Genomic DNA, 23,504 nt, shown 5'->3' on the forward strand with positions numbered 1-23,504 from the left:
TGAGACCAGATATAAGGTCACTCCTAAAAAAATGAAGACTGACTAACATGAGACTTAGTTTTAATGTTACAATCACACAATTCAAAGCTGATTTCATAAAAGAAATAGACTCAAAACATCACTATCTTGCAGTTCATTATTTTTCAGGCCTCTGAGGAATTAAAATCACTACTATGATAAAATGTTTTGTTTCAATGGTTTTCACACCATAAAGGCTGTTATTCATAAAACATAAATAAATAAAACATAAATTTACTTAAAAATTCTATCATAATCCTTATTATATTTCTAGAACCCAGTAAGTGCTAATTTGAAGATTTTTTTCAAAAATATGAGTTTGGGGGCGCCTGGGTGGCTCAGTGGTTAAGCCGCTGCCTTCGGCTCAGGTCATGATCTCAGGGTCCTGGGATCAAGCCCCGCGTCGGGCTCTCTGCTCTGCGGGGAGCCTGCTTCCTCCCCTCTCTCTGCCTGCCTCTCCACCTGCTTGTGATCTCTCTCTCTGTGTCAAATAAATAAATAAAATCTTTAAAAAAAAAAAAAAAATATGAGTTTGCCTTTTAATTCATGAATTCCAGATAGGTACTCTATGAGCTTCTTCCTCATATTGATTAAAGCAATGCTCTAGAATTTACCATGTCTGTTTTTGTTAATAGAGAACAACATACAAAAATCTACATTTTGGGGCGCCTGGGTGGCTCAGTGGGTTAAGCCGCTGCCTTTGGCTCAGGTCATGATCCCAGGTCCTGGGTTCGAGCCCCACATCGGGCTTTCTGCTCAGCGGGGAGCCTGCTTCCTCCTCTCTCTCTGCCTGCCTCTCTGCTTACTTGTGATTTCTCTCTGTCAAATAAATAAAATCTTAAAAAAAAAAAAAATCTACATTTTTCATGTTGTTATGAAGAGAGTCTAAGCACGTAATAACATCATTTCTACCCAAATGTGTAAAATGAATATTATAAATTTGTTCAATTTTATATTTTAAACTATATACATGTATCCAGAAATTTGATTATGACCACTTATTTTAGAAAATCAAATTAATTCTCAGAAATTTTACCTGCCCGGCCAAGGATCCACAAGCACCAGCAGCTCCACTAACAACCATTGTCTGATTAGATCCAGCAGTTATGTGACCTTTCTCCTGTATCCCAATCAAGGAAGTCAAACCAGGCATACCTATAGCTCCAAGAAAGTATGAAAGGTGTCCGTCCACAAGTTGTGGGTCCACCTAAAAAAAAAAAATATTAACTTTAAAAAATAATACTAGGAATTCCTGTTTTAAGTCAACAATGTAGAGACAACCTGTTAATGGACTGTTGTGTCCCCCCAGATTCTTATGTTGATGACCTAACCCTTAATGTAACTATATTTGGAGACATGACCTTTAGGGAGATAACTAAAGTTAAATAAGGTCCTAGGGAAGGGACCCTAATCCAAAAGGACTTGTTTCCTAGTAAGAGAAGGAAGAGACACCAGAGCTCTTTCTCTGCGTGTGCACAAATGAAAGGCTGAATGCCCTGTGAGGACACAGCAAAAAGGCAGCCAACTTCAAGCCAGGAAGAGAGGCTTCACTATAAACCAAATTTTCCAGCACCTAAATCTCAGACTTTTAGCCTCCAGAACTTTGAGAAAATAAATTTCTGTCGTTTAAGCCACCCAGTCTATGGTATTTTGTGATGGCATTCCAAGCAGACTAATAAACAACCCAATATGGTTTTTACAACAGTAAGCCATTCTTCGGTCTTGCTAAAATTCTATAATTTACTTGTACAAAGTAAAAAAGAAATGAATATTACTTCTCTTTATGGCAAAACAAACAAACAAAAACTTTAAGGAGTTCTCACATGAAAGACACTAAGCATTCTTTCTCATCAGTGCCCCAAGTATATAAAAATTAGAGAAGAAATATTTAAGGGGAAAACATTAGGCAGAATTGGAAGGTTTTAAAATCTCTGAGAATAAATAAATAAATTAATAAATAAATAAAATCTCTGATAATTCCAAAGTAAGCATTTATCTATATAAAAATCAGTTTAGGGGGGCACCTGGGTGGCTCGGTGGGTTAAAACCTCTGCCTTCGGCTCAGGTCATGATCCCAGGGTCCTGGGATCGAGCCCCACATCAGGCTCTCTGCTCGGCAGGGAGCCTGCTTCCTCCTCTCTCTCTGCCTGCCTCTGCCTACTTGTGATCTCTGTCAAATAAATAAATAAAATCTTAAAAAAAAAAAAATCAGTTCAGGGGCACCTAGGTGGCTCAGGCAGTTAAGCGCCTGCCTTCAGCTCAGGTCATGATCCCAGGGTCCTGGGATGGAGTCCTGCATTGAGCTCCTTGCTTGGTGGGGAACCTGGTTCTCCTTCTCCCTCTCCTCCTCCCCCTGCTTGTACTCTCCCTCAAATAAATAAATAAAATCTTTAAAAAAAAAAAAATCAGCTCAAACCCCAAGAGTTCTCATTGTTGATGCTTAAAATGTACCATAAAATATAATTTCTTTTAGTTTAATTACAGAATAAAATGAGGGCTCTCAACTTTTTAGCATTTTATGTTTATATGTTTACCAGGCCCTCTCAATAGTTAATTATACTTCTACATTCTCTGTGTCTATTTTCTTATCTGTAAAGTTAGGGGGAATTTGGATAAAAAGAAAAGATATGGAAAGACTCCCTACCATAAAAATTTTATAATAATATTTTAATTATTTAAAATAAAAATTTAAATACTTTAATATATTTTATAACAATATATAATATATAATTATATAATTATATTTTTAAATAATTAAAAATTTAATTATTCACCAAAAATAATTAAGATTCACTACATTATTTTGATTTGTACTTTAATTTGATTTGTCATAAATTTGATTTGATTTGTCATAAATAAAATGGCAGTTTGTATTCAGTAGTCTTAATCGACTACCAGTTAAATCTACTGTATACATAAAGGTAATTGAGATGTGAAAGTCAACGATACTCAGAAAGCAGACTCCCTGCTTCTCCTTCTCCCTCTCCCTGTGCCCCTACCCTGCCCCGCTTGTGCTCTCCCTCTCTCAAATTTAAAAAATTAAAAACTCTTTTTAAAAAAGTACTAAAATTGTATAAAACTTTTAAGAAAGTCCTAGTCATATTTCTCATAGCATTTAATGTCCACACTCATCTGTGAGAGAGCTACACTATTTTCTTCTTCCACATGTGGAAGCTAAGGGCCAGAGGCATGAAGTAACTTCCCTGATGACATATATTAGGTTGAATTACATGAAGCTACCAGGTTTCATAGGGAAAAACAGACAAATATTGGTAATTTCACATGATTCAAGTAACAGCAGAGACTGAACTCAGGACTTTGATAGAAAAAGTCATTTCAAGAACAAACCAAATGCACTTCTTAAGTTAAATGGCAATTTCTCAGGAAACTTTTTTTTTTTTTTTAAGATTTTTATTTATTTATTTGACAGACAGAGATCACAAGTAGGCAGAGAGGCAGACAGAGAGAGAGGAGGAAGCAGGATCCCTGCCAAGCAGAGAGCCCGATGCAGAGCTTGATCCCAGGACCCTGGGACCATGACCCGAGCAGAAGGCAGAGGCTTTAACCCACTGAGCCACCCAGGCGCCCCCTCAGGAAACTTTAAAGCACACAACTCTAAGGGGCCTGCTGGTTCTTGGCATAAAATATTTTTTGATGCTTACAATTCAGGTTTTATTTTATAGTTGCAAAATTTGAGAAATAAAAGACAGAAAACACCACCATCCGCTAATAATCTAAGAACTGTCATATAGTTACGGCCAACAGTGGAAAAGAAACAAAGGTTTTCCACATTTTGGAAGCTATCTAAAAGAAAATACATGCTTTTATTATTTTTCCCTGATAACAAACTGAATGCCAAATGCACAAAGTAAAAATTAAACCGGGGGGGGGGGGATGGAGAGAATCCAGATATTGCATATTATATATCACCTTTTCTAGGCTATTTCCATCCAGAATAACCTTGGTTTGCCAGGGCCAATAAAAGGAAGTCACAAAATCGCCTTTGGTAAAATTAATGTGTTTGCTTTCTTCGACAATCCCAATACCTCCACCATCAACCACTTGAGATAGCTCCCAAGGTCTTATGTAATCAGTACCAGTGTCTTCATTCATTCTGCAACGCTAAAAGAGAAAAACGATTATGGTAATTCTGCCTGGCAATACCAGCCAGTTTATTAATTTACCTCATGACTAAAAGAAAGGTATATAGTCAGTAATGTCAAATTAAGTCTTAGTCAAACAAATTATATTTATCTTAAATTCTATCTTCCTTTCAGTTATTTTTTATCCTGAAAAAGGGATGTATCCCCTTCTCTAATCAGTAAAGAAGTATAATTAGAAAGGTCCACAACTTTGTGAACAGACTAAAAACCACTGAATAGTACACTTTATTTTTTTTAAGTTTATTTACTTATTTACTTATTTTTAGTAATCTCAACACTCATCATGGGGCTTGAACTCATGAACCCCAGATCAAGACTGCATGCTTTTCTGACTGAGCCAGGCAGATGCCCCTGAACTGTACACTTGAAATGTATAAACTGTATGACAGATGAATTATATTTCAACAAAGCTGTTAAAATTTTTTTTTTTTTAAGATTTTATTTATCTGACAGAGAGAGATCACAAGCAGATGGAGAGGCAGGCAGAGAAAGAGAGAGAGGGAAGCAGGCTCCCTGCTGAGCAGAGAGCCGATGCGGGCCTCGATCCCAGGACCCTGAGATCATGACCTGAGCCGAAGGCAGCGGCTTAACCCACTGAGCCACCCAGGCGCCCAAAGCTGTTAAAATTTTTAAACAATTAAAGTAGGTACTATTACATTACACTAGCAAACATAATACTAAATACTGCATCAGGGCTTTCAATGGATTGTGTCAAATTACATACACTTACATGTTGCTATTATAAAACTTTACATTTTTTCTAGAAAACAAACCGGCAACATATAGACCATATTACTACTCATTTCTACTGACCTAGCGATTCTGCTTCCTCCATGGAAATAACCCAAGAAGAAACGAAACAATTTTTACACGGTTGTTCATTACAAGTCAGACCAAGCATTACATCATACCGCCTAACCTCAGGTAGATGTTCTCTTTATTCTACGAAGACAAAATGTCACAGAAGCACCACACCTTTCCACAGGAATAGAGCTAAAGATATCTCTGAGAAGCAGTTAAGACTCTCTTCTTCTCTGTGGCTCACTCTTGCCCACTCATGAAGGCCAAGGTGTAGAGGCAGTGTGGGAGACTGAAAAGATAGATCGGTACTTCATTAAGGCGCCTCATGTGGTACAGTTCAATTCACCAGGGAAAAGGACCAAACAGGGATCTGAGGCAGAAACTTCTATGACAATATACTTACTACACTTCTCCTGGTGTCCCCCTCCCAAGTATTCATGGAAAGCAAATGCAACAGCCACTGAATACTGCCAGACCAAGGACCTGACCTTCTTTCTCTCCTTTTTTAAGGTAATTTGCTTTTTTTTTGCTTTTTTTTTTTTTTAAGATTTTATTTATTTATTTGACAGACAGGTATCACCGGTAGGCAGAGAGGCAGGCAGAGAGGGAGGGGGAAGTGGGCTCCCTGCGGAGCAGAGAGCCTGATGTGGGACTCGATCCCAGGACCCTGAGTTCATGACCTGAGCCAAAGGCAGAGGCTTAACTCACTGAGCCACTCAGGCGCTCCTGCTTTTATTTTTTAAAGTAATCTCTACACCCAATGTGGGGCTCGAACTAACAACCCCAAGATCAAGAATCACATGCTTTACTAACTGAGCCAGCCAGGTGCCCGCCGAGGACCTCTTAAAAGAGGCTAACAGAGAAAAGAGGAGCAAGTAACTCTCCATAGGTAAACAAATGATGTCAACACAATAGAATATTATATAACCACCAAAATAATGATATTTTGACTGGTTTTTCATATCTAAGTATGGATATAAAGTCACTTAAATATCAAATCAAAGTAGTATATATACATTAAATACAACCATTTAATACTGTGTACACTGGTGATTAAAATTAGTTATGAACTTGAATATATATTTTTTAAGAACAATGTCTAATAAAAGCAACCAAGATGATTTTCTTCCCTCCTTCCTTTCATTAGTACTTAATATTAACACTATGCTAGTGACTGGAGATATAGTGATAAATAAGAGCTCTGTCTCCATAAGTTTACTCTGTATTAGGAAAGACAGACATCGCGATGCCTGGGAGGCTCAGTTGGTTAAGCGTCTACCTTCACCTCAGGTCATGAACCCTGGGTCTTGGGATAAAGTCCCACATCGGGCTACTTGCTCAGCTGGGAGTCTGCTTCTCCTTCTGCCTGCTGCTCCCCCTGCTTGTGCTCTCTCTCTCTCCCTGACAAATAAATATTTTTTAAAAGAAAAAAAAAAAAGGGAGGAAAGACAGACATCTAATAACTACCCCAATAATTCTTCATTACAACTAGGATAAATGCTATAGATCAAGGTCTTGTTTTGAGAAAATGTAACAGAGAGAGGACTAGTCCGAGGGTTCAAGGTAATTTACCAAAGCAAATCCTTTTAATGCAGGCTTTGAGGGAGTAACAGGAGTTGGCCAGGGAGAGAGGAAGACAGAGGGAGAATATGTATGTAGGCTTGTTTTTTTTTGTTTTTTTTTAAAGATTTTATTTATTTATTTGACAGAGAGAAATCACAAGTAGGCAGAGAGGCAGGCAGAGAGAGAGGAGGAAGCAGGCTCCCCGCTGAACAGAAAGCCCGATGTGGGGCTCCAACCCAGGACCTGGGATCATGACCTGAGCCGAAGGCAGCGGCTTAACCCACTGAGCCACCCAGGCGCCCCCTGTAGGCTTGTTTTAATCTGTACTCAGGATTTTTAGTCAGGTATAGTTAAACGACAGACATAGGGCCAACTGCCAACAAACTCTTGAAGGAAGAGTTTATCACTTATAATTCCCAAGAGGAGGAGCACACCATACCACACAGGGCCACACGGGGAAGCACTAGAGTTAATGAGGAAGAAAAAGCAGCAACAGGACAGGATGGCCCAGGGGTTTTTTTTGTTTGTTTTTGTTTTTGTTTTTTTAAACGGCCCAGAGTCTTTACTGTGGTTTCAGGGGTAAGAAACAGGCAAGAGAGACTGGACAAACTTGAGTAAGTTTAGGATTAGACAGTTGGAAAATTTCTGTGGGCTCTGATTATAGGGGTGGTCCCTAGTTGTCTGGCACCTGACCCTTTGGGGATTTGGGCCAGGGAAAATATTAGCTTGGTGTGTAAGAGTTAGAAGAAGGAGGTGGTTGCTATGTTTCAGGCAAGATGTTTGTTATCTCTAAAAATATGCTGGTAGGGGCAGTCTCTCCAAGATTGGGAAGACCCCTAAGATATGAAAGCATATATTAAAAAATACAGAAAAGGGCTCTTCCCCTAAGCAGCCTGAGGTGAACTCTGAAAACGGTTTGCTATTTGCTTGACCCAAAAGAGGCTACAAAATCATGCAAATCAAGAGGTTCAAATCTCTGTGTTCACTTTAAGAACACACATGAAACCACCCAGGCCATCAAGCGTACGCGTATCTGCCACCAAGTATCCAAAAGATGTCACTTCGCTGAAGCCGTGTGTGCCATTCTGTCGCTACAGTGGTGGAGCTGGTAGGTGTGTCCAGGCTACAGAGTGGGGCTGGACACAGGGTCGGTGGCCCAAGAAGAGTGATGCATTTTTACTACACATGCTTAACAATGCAGAGAGTAATGCTGCACGTAAGGGTTTAGATGTCGATTCTCTGGTCATTGAGCCCAGCCAGGTGAGCAAAGTCCCCAAGACGCAGCATAAAACTTACAGGACTCCTGGTGAGATGAACCCACACAGGAGCTCTCCCTGCCCCATCGAGACGATCCCTCCTGAAAAAGAGCAAACTGTCCCTAAACCAGAAGAGGAGGTTGCACAGAAGAAAAAGATATCCCAGAAGAAACTGAAGAAAACAAAAACTTATGGCCCAGGAGTAAATTCTGCACAGAATAATTGCAAATTAAAAAAATACAGAAAAGGAGAAACATGACTAATATAAAGCTTAAGCAAAAAGGACCACTGGTGTGTTACACAAGTAAGAAGCCCAGTGTGGCCAGGGTACAAGGGGAAGAAGTAAAGTAGGGGATGGTAAGGCTGGGCAGGCAAACAGGGACCAGACTATGAAGCATCTTAGACCACATCCAGAAAGTTAGTCTTTATCTCAAGACTAAAGGAAAGCCATTAAACATAAAGGTGACATGATTAGTTACTATTGTAAAATATCGTTCTGGCTGCAGTATGAAAGACCATGTAAGCGGGAGTATATGCAAGGATACCCCAATGGGAGAGAAACAATGGTGATCTGGACTAAAGAGATGTCCTTGGAGTTTACGGAGAAGTGGACTGAATTGAGATGTACTTAGAAGTAGGACCCGCAGGACTTGAGATTGACTGAGAATGAAAAGACAAAATTCTCAAGATAAAGTCAGTTTTGTAGCATGAAATGAGTGGATGGAGAAGCTATGTACTTCCCTGGAGGAAACAGGCATTCTCTGTTTTTGTTGTTTTGAGGTTGGGGTATTCAGAAGTGGTCATGAATTTAATCCATGTTATAATCTTAGGTGTTTCATCATCTCTCCTAAAATCGTTTGGGTCAGAGGCCCCTGGGTGGCTCAGTGGGTTAGAGCCTCTGCTTTCGGCTCAGGTCATGATCCCAGGTCCTGGGATTGAGCCCCACATCGGGTTCTCTGCTCAGCGGGGAGCCTGCTTCCCCCCACAACCCACTCTGTCTGCCTCTCTGCCTGCTTGTGATCTCTGTCAAATAAATAAATAAAACCTTTAAAGAAAAAATCGTTGGGTCATAAATTTCTATCACTATAAGACTCTCAGAGGGAATTCTGCTGAATAGGAAGTTTGTTCCAACTTAAAGAATACTGTGAAAAACACATCCTCTCTGCTTGTTTTCAACTATTCCTTTTGGACTGCTCTACTTGATTTTTAAAACCCTTCTAACCTTGAACGTTGGCTTTACTTTGATGAATTTTTTCCTCTTAATTTACTTTGTACTTATTATCCTGGGCTTCAATGATATGCTTTCCATTTTGTTCATCAGGGCATTTATAATCCTTAGTGCCCTGAGCTAGGTCTTACATATTGAAGTGTTTAAGTCTTAAGAAATCCAAGCCAGTCATCATCAAGAATTGACTCTGAGTACTAAATAGCACACTGTCGGGGCGCCTGGGTGGCTCAGTGGGTTAAGCCGCTGCCTTCGGCTCAGGTCATGATCTCAGGGTCCTGGGATCGAGTCCCGCATCGGGTTCTCTGCTCAGCAGGGAGCCTGCTTCCCTTCCTCTCTCTCTGCCTGCCTCTCTGCCTACTTGTGATCTCTGTCTGTCAAATAAATAAATAAAATCTTTAAAAAAAAAATAAATAGCACACTGTCATTTTTCTCCTGAAAAATGGTAATTATTCTCCTCACGTGATTTGCTTAGCACAGTCTAGAGTTCAAGGGCCATAGCTTGACTGAGCTTGTCTTAACTGCCACTGAAAGGTGCAGCATCTTTAGGTCTGTGGGAAATCAGCAACCTAATTTAACCCTCTGTATCAACTTGAACATTTGTCTATTTAGAATGTCCTAGACCAATCACCACCTCATTTCCCTAGCCCACAAAGAAAAATTTCTTCCTAACCAGAGAAGAATCTTGAATGAAGTCATCAAATTGCTTTCCACTATTAGTACAATCAAGTGTGATTGGTGTCATTGAAAGAGGCTGAATTGTACTCCTGGATCAGAGAGAAGAGGAGCCTTCCCAAAGCTACAACTCTCCTGGCAGAAAATGGCACTGTCATGGGGTATCCACTGTAAATGAAGCCCGAGAAGAGGTAAGGCAGGATTTTCTTTATCCTTTACTATGGCACTTTAAAAGCCAAAAGAAGGAGGCAAGCAGACAGTACAGAAACAGTAATATAGAAAGAGATTATAAAATTGCCTATTTGTTTCTTTGGCCAACTTTCTACTTTTCACAGACTAATGTATAGGAACTTTCTGCATGTCAATCATTATCATCTTTTTTTTCCTAATTATATTGCAAATGTTTATGTTTGCCATTTATCTTTTGATTTTGTACATGCTATTTTATTATGTTTTACAAAAGACAGTGTTTTTAAAATAGTCATATTCATCAATCATGTTTCTTCGTATTAGCTGGGTTTACTGTCATTCTTATAAAGTCTTTCATTCCCCAACATCATTCAATTGTTAACCCAGACATATACATATATCTCTTAGAGAGTTCAAGATGTGCTGGGGCGGGGGTGGAGCAGAGGAGGAGAGAGAGAATCTTAAGCAGACTCTATGCCCAGTGCAGAGGCAATACATGACCTGAAATCAAGAGACAGATGCTTAATAACAAGAGTCATCCAGGTGCCCCTTTATAGTTTCATTTTTTTCTTTAAATTTTTAATATCTCTTGGAATTTATTCTAGTGAAGTGTTGACCTAAAAACGTAATTTTTTCCCAAAAGTATACAGTCAACTGATCCAACAGCTTATTGAATAGGCTATCCTGATTTCCTTTTAACTTATTTTACATAAACAAAAGGAAGCTGTAAAACTAGTACAAAAGACAGAGATTAATGAAATAGACAATAGGAAAAAATACAGAATATCAACAAAACCAAAAGTTGTTCCTTCGAAAAATTAACAAACTGACAATGTTTTAGCTAAACTGACCAAGAAAAAAGTAGACAAGACTTAAATTACTAAAATCAGGGGTGCCTGGGTGGCTCAGTTGGTTAGGCAACTGCCTTCAGCTCAGGTCATGATCCTGGAGTCCCAGAATCGAGTCCCACATCTGGCTCCCTGCTCGGCAGGGAGTCTGCTTCTCCCTCTGACCTCTCTCCTCTCATTCTCTCTCTCTCATTCTCTCGCTCTCTCCCAAATAAATAAATTTTTTAAAAAAAACTTTAAATTACTAAAATCAGGAATGAAAGAAAGGGTATTACTACCTATCTTTCAGAAATAAAAGGATTATGAGGAAATACTAAGAACTGTATGCCAATAAATTACACAACTTAGATGAAATGGACAAATTCCCAGAAAGACACAAACTACTGAAGCTGACTCAAGAAGAAACAGAAAATCCTAGTAGGCCTAAAACAAAGATATTGAACTAGTAATTTTTAAACTCTCCAGAAAGAAAAGCCCAGGCCACACAGCTTCATTGGTGAATTCTACCAGTCTTTTCAAGCATACCAATTCTTCACAAACTCTTCCAAAAACAGAACAGGAGGAAATAGGGCACCTGGGTGGCTCAGTGGGTTAAGCCTCTGCCTTCAGCTCAGGTCATAATCTCAGGGTCCTGGGATCAAGACCCTGATCTCAGGGTACTGGGATCGAGCCCCACGTTGGGCTCTCTGCTCAGCAGGGAGCCTGCTTCCCCCCACCCGTCTACCTCTCTGCCTACTTATGAACCCTGTCAAATAAATAAATAAAATCTTAAAAAAAAAAAAAAAAAAAGAAGAACAGGGAGCCTGGGTAGCTTGGTGGGTTGGGCCTCTGCCTTCGGCTCGGGTCATGATCTCAGGGTCCTGCGATCCAGTCCCACATCGGGCTCTCTGCTCGGCGGGGAGCCTGCGTCTCCCTCTCTCTCTGCCTGCCTCTCTCCCTGCCTCTCTGCCTACTTGTGATCTCTCTCTCTGTCAAATAAATAAATAAAATCTTTTTTAAAAAGTTTAAAAAAAAAAGAAAAAAAACAGGAGGGAACATTTCCCAACCCATTCTGAGGCCCAAATTACCCTAATACCAAAGTCAGGCAAACACATCCCAAGAAAACAAGAGACCATGAATATAGTCTCATAACCTTATGGATGCAAAAAAAATCAACAAAATAGTAGCAAACTAAATCTGATAACATATCGGGGCACAGAGGTGGCTCAGTCACCCAAATCAAGCCCTACATGGGTCTCCGCACTCAGCATAGAGTCTGTTTGTCCCTCTCCCTCTGCTCCTCCTTCCATCTGCGCGCGCGCGCGCGCACACACACACACACACACACACACACTTTCTCTCTCTCGAATAAATAAATAAATAAATCTCAAAAAAAGAAATCTCAGGAGGACCTGGGTGGCTCAGTTCGTTGAGCGTCTGCCTTTGTTAGGCTCAGGTCGTGATCCCAGGGCCCTGGAATCAAACCCTGAGTCAGGCTCCCAGCTCAGCAGAGGACCTGCTTCTCCCTCTTCTCCTTGCCTATGATCTCTCTCACTACCTGTCTCTCTCTCTCTCAAATAAATAAGTAAAATCTTTAATAAATAAATAAATAAATAAATAAATAAATAAATCCAACAACATATCAAGGAATTATACATCTGAGACAAATGTCATTTATCTGAAGAATACAAGAGTGATTTAACATCTAAAAATTAATTAATGTAACAAACCATTTCAAGAGATTAAAAAGCAAAAACCCCAAGATCATCTCAAGAGAAGCAGAAAGTGCATATGACAAAATCTAAAACTGCTTCTGGGGGGAAGGAGTAAGGAGGACTTTATTATTTAATGGGCACAGAATTCCTGTTTTAGAAGATGAAAAATTTCTGGAAATGGAAAGCGGTAGCTGCACAACATTGTGAATGTTCCTAATGTTGCTGTATTATACATCTGAAAATTGTTAAAATGGCATATTTTGTTATATGTATCTTATCACAATAAACAAAATCCCTTTATGATAAAAGCATTCAACAAACCAGGAACCAAATCAGGAACAGGAGGAAATCTCCTGGGCCTGATAAAGGGCAACTACCAAATCCTACACCATACTCAATGGTAAAAGACTGAATGCTTTCTCCCTCAGATCTAAGAACAAGACAAAGATTCTACTCTCACCAGTTCTATGTAACACTGTACTGGAGGTGCTAATCAGGCAAGAAAATGAAATAAAAAGCGTTTGTGTAGGAAAAGGAGAAGCAAAACTATTTCTGTATTGAGTCTAAGTCCATATGCCTGAGGGCTTTTCAGCTGTAGTCCTAAACAGTATCTTTCAACAAATCTCCTTTCTCTAAAAAGGAGTCGTTCCTTCAAAACAAGATCAACTGGAGGGGTGCCTGGGTGGTGCAGCTGGTTAAGTGTCCGACTCTCCCGTTTTTGCTCAGATTGTGATCGCAGGGTCATGAGACTGAGCCCCGTGTCAGGCCTCAATCTCAAGTCCGCTTGAATTTCTCTCTCCCTCTCCCTCTGCCCCTTCCCACTGCTCTAAAATATATAAGTAAGTCTTAAAAAAGAAAAAAAGAGAGACTAACTAGAATAAAGGTCTTATACAGAGCCTGCACTGTAAACTCGATCAATCTGAGAGAATTTCCAATCTTAATCTACTATCATCAAGCTTTATTTACTACTGGGAAGTGATCTAGACATTTGAAAACCTGATTAACCACATGTACTACTATTATGAAAACATTCTTCTACAACATTCCTTCAGAACACTAGTGAATAGCAAAGGCAATCTGTAATTCCCAGGTATCAAGATATAATTGCTCAAGTGTTTATTAATCATAAGGATTGCACAATATTAAAATGCAACATGAAAAATATGAAAATAAGATTAATTTTCACCAAATCACAAAATCCTGATTCTTACCATGTAAGGATCCACAGAAAGATAAAGAGTTCTCACTTGTACTTGTCCTTCATTAATATTGTCTGATAAATTTACTTCTTCTACTAGGAAATTTTCTGCCACTGGATTACCATTTTTTCCTAAAATATTATGGAAAATATAAAATCAGAACATTACTTTCCCATGTAATTATTTGTTATTCTTTAGAAGGTAACTCGAGGATTCAGATAACTCCCTTTTAATACAGACACTAATAAGTCTACATTGTTTTGTAATTTCTCTGTTACAGAGTATAAATTCTTTAAATAGTTTTTTTTTTTTAAGATTTTATTTATTTATTTGACAGAGATCACTAGTAGGCAGAGAGGAAGGCAGGCAGAGAGAGAGGAGGAAGCAGGCTCCCCGAGGAGCAGAGAGCCCCATGTGGGACTTGATCGCATGACTCTGAGATCATGACCTGAGCCGAAGGCAGAGACTTTAACCCACTAAGCCACCCAGGCGCCCTCTTTAAATAGTTTCAACTGCTCTTGATTTTCCCCAAGAAGTTCCTGTGGAATATTGCTAACTTCAAAATTTCTTTTTAAAGATGATTACAGATAAATCATTTCATCTGTTTTAAAATTATAGGATTTCAAAAAGTGAAAACTCACAGCCAGTTTAAATTACGAAAATTCAAAATTTATAACGTAGCAGAAACACCACATCAGCCAAAATAAATACTTAAGTAAACGTTCCTTCCTCATTTTAAGAAGAAATGGAAACTTAAATGAATACAATTTTTTAAAAAAGTAAAGTCTTGGGGCACCTGGCTGGCTCAGTTGGTGGAGCATGCAACTCTTGATCTCAGGATTGTGGGTTCAAGCTCCACACTGGGTGTGGAGCCAACTTTAAAATAAATAAATAAATTTTAAAAGTTTGAAAATTGGAGGATTGAAAAGAAAAATTTATTGGGGCACCTGGGTGGCTCAGTGGGTTAAAGCCTCTGCCTTCGGTTCAGGTCATGATCCCAGGGTCCTGGGATCGAGCCCCGCATCGGGCTCTCTGCTCTGCGGGGAGCCTGTTTCCTCCCCTCTCTCTCTCTGCCTGCCCCTCTGCCTACTTGTGATCTCTCTCTGTCGAATAAATAAAATCTTAAAAAAAAAAAAAAAAGAAAAATTTATAAGCAAAAAACGCCATCACTAAAAGTGTATTCTTATTCAGTTATGTTTAACATAGGCAAACTTTCTGTTGATTAAATCATCAAACGTGTAAGGTGGGAATAGATGTAAAAATGTTAATCTAACAACTCACTTTATTAAAACTGAAGTTAGAAAATGTAAGTGGGGGGAAAAAAAACAGACAAGGTAAGTGGTTTCCCCAGGCCACACACTAAACAGTAAAATCAACGCAGCATGTGCCCAAAGCTCCTAGGTTAGTTCCACACCTAAGTTTCTATGATTCAGGTTAAATGTCAGCACAGACATAGGTCAGGGCTTTTCACATAAAACAGAAAGGCAAGTTTTAAGAATCGACAATGTATGCTACAATGAAAGAAAAAGAGCCATCCATATTTGTAATATAACCTCTTAAATATAATAATTCCAAAATAACTTTCTTCTTCAACAAATGGCCTTGATAGGTAATTACTTAAAAATTGAGTATTACAGGGCACCTGGGTGGCTCAGTGGTTTAAGCCTCTGCCTTTGGCTCAGGTCATGATCTCAGGGTCCTGGGATGGAGCCCCGCATTAAGCTCTCTGCTTAGTGGGGCGCCTGCTTCCCCCTCTCTCTCTCTCTCTCTCTGCCTGCCTCTCTGCCTACTTGTGATCTCACTCTGTCAAATAAATTTTTAAAATCTTAAAAAAAAATACATTAAAAAAAACTGAGTTAGTTTCTTCTAACATCTCTAGTAGGGTTAATATCTTCCTAACTTTAATTTACCACATTATTACTTTTTTTTTTAAGATTTTATTTATTTATTTGACAGAGAGAGACACAGGGAGAGAGGGAACACAAGCAGGGGGAGATTGAGAGGGAGGAGCAGGCTTCCTGCTGAGCAGGGAGCCCGATGTGGTCCCCCATCCCAGGACACTGGGATCATGACCTGAGCTAAAGGCCAGACGCTTAATGACTGAGCCAACCACCCAGGCGCCCAACTGTTACTTTTGTTCCTTCATTTTCATTAATAATCATCAAAGACTGGGGTGCCTGGGTGGCTCAGTCAGTTCCGTGTCCCACTCTGGATTTCAGCTCAGGGCCTGCTCTCAGTCACGGGATTCACCTGACCTTGAGCTCCTTGCTCACCAGGGAGTCAGCTTGAGATTCTCTCCCCCCCTTTCTGCCCCTCCCCCTGCTCTCTCCCTCTCATAAATAAATAAATCTTAAATGGAGCGCCTGGGTGGCTCAGTGGGTTAAAGCCTCTGCCTTTGGCTTAGGTCATGGTCTCAGGGTCCTAGGATCGAGCCCCACATCAGGCTCTCTGCTCTGCGGGGAGCCTGCTTCTCCCTCTCTCTCTGCCTGCCTCTCTACTTGTGATCTCTGTCAAATAAATAAATATAATCTTTAAAAAAATAAATCTTAAAAATAACAATAATAATTATCAAAGACCACAGCTGTTCATTCATCACAAATACATACCAGGTCGGGAATTCAATACCACTCTTTGTACAATCATCACCTCGATGTACAGTGGTCTCAGAAGATTTCTGTATAAAATAACTCCTATAAACAGAAATGTTTTTTAAATCACAAAGTCTAAAAATGTTTAACAATTTTTAAAAAGAGCATATTTGTGTTTCTGAAGGAGAGGGAAAGTCATATTCAGGATCCAGAAAAGATATAATCTCCTGTCAGAGTTTGCCTCCTAAAGCAAATATATAAAGGAAGACCAAATCTAATTAGAATTTTTGGCTAACAGGAACAAGTTCAAAAGACTAAGACAAAATGTTTTTGGCCTCGTAATTCAAGCACATTCATCTTTATACCATTATGATTACGCCTCCCACTGTGGCTTGATTAAATGAAAACAAGATATATTCCTCTAGAACTAAACAGTTGATCTAGTAGCAAAATAAAAACACTAGCTGCTTGAAATGTAACCAAATTTTCAAAAATGATTTTATTCATTAAAATGGAAATTAAGTTTTGTTTATAATAGAAGTAAAACATCAGGGTGCCTGGGTGGCTCAGTCGGTTAATTCAGTTCAGGCCTTCAGTACAGGCCATGATCCTACAGTCCTGGGATCGAGTCCCACGCTGGACTCCCTGCTCGGCAGGGAGTCTGCTTCTTCTGCTGACCTCTCTCCTCTCATGTACTCTCTCTCTCTCAAATAAATAATAAAATCTTAAAAAAAAAAAAAAAAAAAAAGATGGGGTGCCTGGGTGGCTCAGTGGGTTAAGCTGCTGCCTTCGGCTCAGGTCATGATCTCAGGGTCCTGGGATCGAGTCCCGCATCGGGCTCTTTGCTCAGCAGGGAGCCTGCTTCCCTCTCTCTCTCTCTCTGCCTGCCTCTCCATCTACTTGTGATCTCTCTCTGTCAAATAAATAAATAAAATCTTAAAAAAAAAAAAAAGAAGAAGAAGAAGAAGTAAAACATCAGAGGTGCTTGGCTGGCTCAGTTGGAACAAACATTTTTTTAAAAAGTAAAACACTAGAGTGACTGAGTAGCTCAGTTGGTTGGGCAACTGCTTTTGGCTCGGGTCATGATCCTGGAGTCCTGGGATCAAGTCCTGCATCAGGCTCCCTGCTCTGCAGGGAGTTCTGCTTCTTCCTCCGACCTTCCCCCTCTCATGCTCGCTCTCTCTCTCTCTCACTCTCTTTCTCTCTCAAATAAATAAATAAAATCTTTAACAAAAAAAAAAAAAGTAAAACATTAAAAGATTTGAAATCCTCACCTTATAGGAAATTCTGTAATACAGAATGGCAAAATAAGAAGGTAAAGGATCAGTTTATTCTGGATTTTCAATTTGAGCTAATGAAAGAAACAAAATGAGGTTCCAGCGCTGGCACTATCTAACTTGGGGGAAACAGCCCTGAGCTTAGCGAATGCTACTATATGCCAAGTACTACTGTGAGTGCTATGAAATCTACACACACACACACACACACACACATTCATTTAATATTTAACGTACATATTCTTTTTTCAAAGATTTTAAGTAATCTCCACACCCAGTGTGGAGCTCGACCTTATAAGCCGGAGATCAAGAGTCACAGGCTTGGGACACTTGGGTGGCTCAGTCAGTCAGGTCTGCCTCTGGCTCAGGTCACCATCCCGCTCCTTACTCAGCAGGGAGCCTGCTTCTCCCTTGACCTGCTGCTCCCCCTGCTTGTGCGGCTCTCTCGAGCGCGCTCTCTGACAAATAAATAAAATATTAAAAAAAAAAAATTCACATGCTCTACTGACTGAACCCGCCAGGCACCCCAAATATATACTCTTTTAATCTCCTAACAATCATATTAAGTAGTGTTATTATCTCCATTTTACAGAAGGAAACTGGCCCTTAAAGGGTTTAAGCACCTTCCTAAGGTGGTGGAGCTAAGACTTAAACCCAACCTGCCTGACATTCCAGAGCCAATCTCTTAACTACTACATAAAAATTTCCATCCTGTATGTTTAAGTTGTTTGACTTCTAAAATACTAAGCAAACATTATCTTTCTTAAAGTCAATATACGTATTTACCACTTCTGTCTTCTCTCCTTAGATATTTTATCTTTAGTACATAACATTGAGAAGCCCAAAGGAAAACAACTGTATCAACCACTTATTTTTTATAACAATTGCAACATATTTAGCTCTTTACATTTCTAATTTTTTATTTTATATTGTAAAAGATTTTATACAGCAGCACATTTAGAAATTTGACAACCATCTATAAATCCATTTGACATTTAATAATCCCTTGCCTTGTATCACTGGGTAATTTTGTTCATGCATGACTCTACCACTAATCCAGTTTCTAAATTTGCACGATATTTCAATTTCTTCATTTTTCTCTGTACCTTATAAGGTACCGGAGTATCCTATATAAACCTGATATTCATACATACTCCAAAGTATGTTAAATAATCATCACAGGGTAGTCCCCAAATCTTGCTTCCATAATATTTAAATGGAGATAATTTATATGGAACTTTCACATACATTCCATTACTTATTCTTTAAAACAAAGTTATATAGATAAATGTATTACTATTCTCATTTTATGGGGAAGCAAAGATACAGTTAGTACCCAAGATCACACAGCAGGTAAGCAAAGGAGTTGGGACAGGTATATACTCTTCTCATCCCAGATCTCACATGCCTCACTCTATGCACTATTGTCCCACATTCTCCCCCAAACAGAGTTTTTACATATACAGCCACATAATGATGTCCAACTCTCCTGTAGGTACTCTTTCCTAGAGGAAGGGAATTCTACTCCCAATTAACTAAATGATGTTAGGAACATTCAGTAAGACAGAAGAAAAAACATTGCTTTCTTACTTTTTGTAATGTATGTTTTTACAATCTCAATGGTTGTGACATTAATGGCTAGCAGCCCTCAATATCCATTCTCTCTTTCATGCATGTTTCCCTGCTAAAAGACTGCATTTCCCTGCTTCCCCTTAAAACAAATCCCAGACATCATCCTATTGCCAAAAATCCCTCTGTTTGCATCTCTGGTAACAGATTATTTAAAATACAAACACTATACCATTAACCCGACAGAACTGGCAATATAGATCATTCTTTAACATTATCTAGTACCTAGTACATATTTAAATTCCCTGTCTCAAACAAGTCTTTTTTTGTTTTGTTTTGCCAATTACAGGCAATCTATTTTTTTTTAGTTTATTCCCCCCCTTTTTTAATTTAAACTCAGTTAATTAACATATAATGTATTATTGGTTTCAGAGGCAGAGATCAATGATTCATCAGTCTCATGTAACACCCAGTGCCCATTATATCATGTGCTCTCCTTAATATCTATCACCCAGTTACCCCATCCCTCCACCTCCCTCCCCTCCAGCAACCCTCAGTCAAACACGTCCTTCTACAGTTGGTTCATTAGAACCAGGATTCAAGGTCCACATACTCCATTTTGAGTCTCCTCTCTTTTATTTGATGCCATTGATTGTTGAAGAAACATTTGTTGCTTAATTCCTTTGTCTATGAAATACCCTTTGACTGCTCCCTCATGTGTCATTTACCTCATTCTTCTATCTTACTCATCCACCCCTTAACCCCAATCCCTGACTAGTAGTTAGATCTAGAGATTTGATTAGATGCAGGTTCAGTTTTTAGACAAAAATCTTTAAAGGTGGTGCTATGTGCATCCTATCTCATCACGTCAAGAAGTCCAAAATGTCTTGTGGGACTAAACTTTTTTTTTTTTTTTTTAAGATTTTTTTATTTATTTGACAGAGAGAGATCACAAGTAGTGGGGGTGGGGCGCCAGGCTCACTGCTGAGCAGAGAGCCCAATGCGGGGCTCAATCCCAGGACCCTGGGACCATGACCTGAGCCGAAGGCAAAGGCTTTAACCCAATGAGCCACCCAGGTGCCCCTAAACATATTTTTAAAAGGAAATTTTCCATTTAATAACCTTACGCATTAACTATGGAAAATTAAAAAACAAAATTTTCCAATTTGAGGCTGTATCCACAGATAACTGCCCTGAAGTGATTACTAACAGCACCATAATTTTCAGTCTTCCCAAATGAAGTTTCATATTTGCCTTCTTCTCTGATTACTTTGTGCATGCTTTCTTTAAAATATGCACACTGCAGATTTGTCCAAATACTGTTTATCAGCATGAAAAGTACACTATCAAATTTCTCTCCCTCTGTATTAAATTTCAACGTTTTCAACTAAAACATACTAAAATTAACTAAGATACGATAAAATTAACTAAGATACAATATCCCTTGGTAGCACAACAAACATTTAAAATATAAAGAACTTGATTTAGTTACAAAATCAAAATCTTTTTTTTTTTTTTTAAAGATTTTATTTATTTATTTGACAGACAGAGATCACAGGTAGACAGAGAGGCAGGCAGAGAGAGAGAGAGGGAAGCAGGCTCCATGCTGAGCAGAAAGCCCGATGTGGGACTCGATCCCAGGACCCTGAGATCATGACCTGAGCCGAAGGCAGCGGCTTAACCCACTGAGCCACCCAGGCGCCCCACAAAATCAAAATCTTAAAATATGACATACCTAGCTGTAGATCTGAAAAGAGAGGTGTTGGTGATTACATTCATCTCTCGTAGAGGAGTAGGGAAGACACTCAACTCTTGATTGACTCACATTAAGCATACCATGTTTGTTTGGTATGATATTAAGTGGGTTTCCAATTATGTTAAGTATTATCCCAAATAACACCAGATCAATGCAACTGAAAAATTCACTCCCACCCCACATCAGGCTCCCTGTTCAGAGGGAAGCCTGCTTCTTCCTCACCTACTCTCCCTGCTTGTATTCTCTCCCTGTCAAATAAATAAAATCTTTAAAAAAAAAAAGAAAGAAAGAAAGAAAGAAAGAAAGAAAGAAAGAAAGAAAGAAAGATTCACTCCCGTGCTGGTCATAAAGAGTGTGTCATCTGACCGTCTACGTTGTAGCCTAGTATTAGGAAAAGGGCACTGAACTAAGACAAAGTACCTGGCCGGGTTCTAATCACCTAACCGGGTTCTAATCACATGGGATCTTAGGAAAGACTCCTCTCCCCCAGTCTTCCGAATGTTACTAAGTGCCAGGAACTGGGCTAAAGTTTTTATAATCGTCTCGCTTAACCCCTCCACCCAACAACTCTGTGAGGATGGTACTGTCTTTTACCCCCATTTTCTAGACGAGGAAAGGGAGCAACAGAGAGGTCGAATAACTTGCCCATGTTAGCACAACTGGTAAAGACCGACACTGGAACCGACACTCGAACACAACACATCCCAGTTCCGAATCATGAGCTTCCTAATATCTTTCTAAAGAAACACTTCCCTATCCTGATCTCCTTCAATTATCCTGCCATAAAGGGCTCTGCTGACCACGGCCTTGTAAAAGGTGGAAATCTCTGGGCTATCCTTAACTCTTTCTGGCTGGCTGGTCGCTCCCTCACCTTCTGCCCAAGTCGAATCTGTGGGGATTCCTGCCTGGCTCTTCGCCCATCCCACCGACCTCACCGTCCTCTCCGGCTCCCACTACCAACCATTCACATGGAAGTGAATAAGAACCTGTGTCCACAGCCCAAATTTCAAACTGGCTTCCCCTGTGAGCGCCGAGAGGATAGGGATTTGTGTCAATGATTTACGTTCACTCTCTGACTGGCACATGATAGATGCCCAATAAATATGTGCTAAACGAACGTCCCAGACGCACCTTAAAAACACAATTACGTCCACACTCGAGGTTGCTTAATCCCCACAGTTCAAAAAAGAGAATAACCTGCCTCTGTTTCTTTTGTAGCATTCCCTAACCTAGTGACCTAGGCAATAACGCCACCGTCGCCGCAGCTCCAGGAGAAAAAGTGGAGGTCACCCCGGCCCTTAGATCCTCCCACACCCGGAAGACGCCAGCCAGCTCCCGGTTCGCGGCCGCCCCTCTCCCGGCACTCACCGCCACGCAGCTGCGGAGGAAATCTCGCGCGGTGTGAGGAGCCGGCGAGGGGCGCGCCGCGCGATCTCAGCCCGCCGAACCCAGTACGCAGGCGCACTGCTAGACCTCCGCTCCTCGCCTCCGCGCCCTCCCCTCCAGGGGCGGGCTTTTACAGTTTAGGCTGGACTCCTGGGTTCCCACGTTTCTAGAGGAGGGGAAGCTGCGGAGTGTTAAAGGATCCTCCCTTGTCTGGGCAGTGTGTTGTGGGTTTTTGTTGTTGTTGACGGGGGAGGGGCAGAGGGAAAGAGACGGTCTCAAGCAGGCGAGGAGCCTAGGCCTGACTTATCTCAGCACCCTGAGAATCATGACCTGAGCCCGAATCAGGAGTGGGTGGCTTAACTGAGCTACTCAGGCGCCCCTGGGCAGACTGTGTAATAATCTGACCGTATGGCCTCGGTGTACTGCCTGGACCCAAAGAGCAAATCGTTCAGCCTTGACCGCGGAGTTCAGGTCCAGCTGTCCTTGAAGGAATTTAATTCGCTACATGGACTTCTCTCTAAGCCTGATTGGAAAATTACAGCGAGACAGAGGCCATGAAGCCTGTCCCTGGTTTTATAGGCAGGGAAACAGACTCGGAGAGCTGATGTGGTTGGACCACCCACTTTTGCGCTGATTCAGGGCAATGCTGGGGTTAAAATTGCCTCTCCAGATTGCTGAGTTAGGACGCTTTCCCTTACAACAGGGCTGTCTTTTTTCTTTCACAAAGAATCCCAGCTTCCTCAAAGATGGATTACCCAATGTTGAAAGAGGAATTCAACTGCTTCCTTTTTTGACCTCAAACTTTCTAAGTGATTAAATTCTTTCAAGTCAATCTCTTAACTCAAGCAGAAGATGCTGCAGGCAAAGCATCCCCTCAAGCAATAAGGACTGCCCTGAACCAGCAAGACCCCAGTGACTGACCTCAATGACTGATACGACCTTTACCTCCCACCTGCATATACCCATGACCTCTGCCCCACATTTTCCTTATATAAACCTGGAAGTATTTTCAGCACTTTGGAGGCAGTCTTTGAGACACTAGTCCACTGTTTTCCAAGTTAGCCTCACTGAAATAAAATGCTTTTCTCCTTTAACCATTTGTCTCTCTGCCTTTGGATTTTATTAGCAGCAAGTGGCCAAACCAGGTCTGTCTGGGATCCCCAGAGCCAGGCGCCTTTATACTCTCGTGCCCCTGCTGCAGTGTGGACTGATTTCTCAATTTCATTAATTGTTAATTGCCTTTTGTCTTGAACTGGGTTGAGCAAGCCTTATTCCTAAAACAGCTTGGATCCCCAGG

General features: G+C 40.3%; 1 protein-coding gene, 1 long non-coding RNA gene and 1 pseudogene across 5 annotated transcripts in view; 2 read left to right on the plus strand and 1 right to left on the minus strand.

Annotated features, from left to right (window-relative positions):
• PTGR2 (prostaglandin reductase 2) overlaps positions 1-22,303 on the minus strand; it is a 29,382-nt gene extending 7,079 nt beyond the window's left edge. Inside the window, exons 1-5 of one of the 4 annotated variants that reach the window (XM_047735768.1) lie at positions 22,190-22,303; positions 16,238-16,321; positions 13,644-13,762; positions 3,949-4,140; positions 1,055-1,225 (exon numbers count right to left, since the gene is read on the minus strand). In XM_047735768.1, the coding sequence (XP_047591724.1) occupies positions 1,055-1,225; positions 3,949-4,140; positions 13,644-13,762; positions 16,238-16,274 (519 nt within the window). In that variant the 5' untranslated portion in view covers positions 16,275-16,321; positions 22,190-22,303. Of the gene's footprint in view, positions 1-1,054; positions 1,226-3,948; positions 4,141-13,643; positions 13,763-16,237; positions 16,322-21,952; positions 22,110-22,189 lie in introns of those variants that run through there. The other 3 variants (XM_047735769.1, XM_047735767.1, XM_047735770.1) reach the window with 3 other exon arrangements.
• The window catches only part of LOC125103854 (uncharacterized), a 32,795-nt gene extending 9,494 nt beyond the window's left edge, over positions 1-23,301 (plus strand). Inside the window, exons 2-3 of the long non-coding RNA XR_007128511.1 lie at positions 9,639-9,892; positions 22,040-23,301. This is a non-coding gene — a long non-coding RNA (uncharacterized LOC125103854). The remainder of the gene's footprint in view (positions 1-9,638; positions 9,893-22,039) is intronic.
• LOC125103853 (60S ribosomal protein L17-like) lies at positions 6,861-8,007 on the plus strand (annotated as a pseudogene).
• Positions 23,302-23,504: the final 203 nt, after the last annotated feature.

This window comes from Lutra lutra, chromosome 7 (genome assembly GCF_902655055.1).
Source record: "Lutra lutra chromosome 7, mLutLut1.2, whole genome shotgun sequence".
NCBI lineage: Eukaryota > Metazoa > Chordata > Mammalia > Carnivora > Mustelidae > Lutra > Lutra lutra.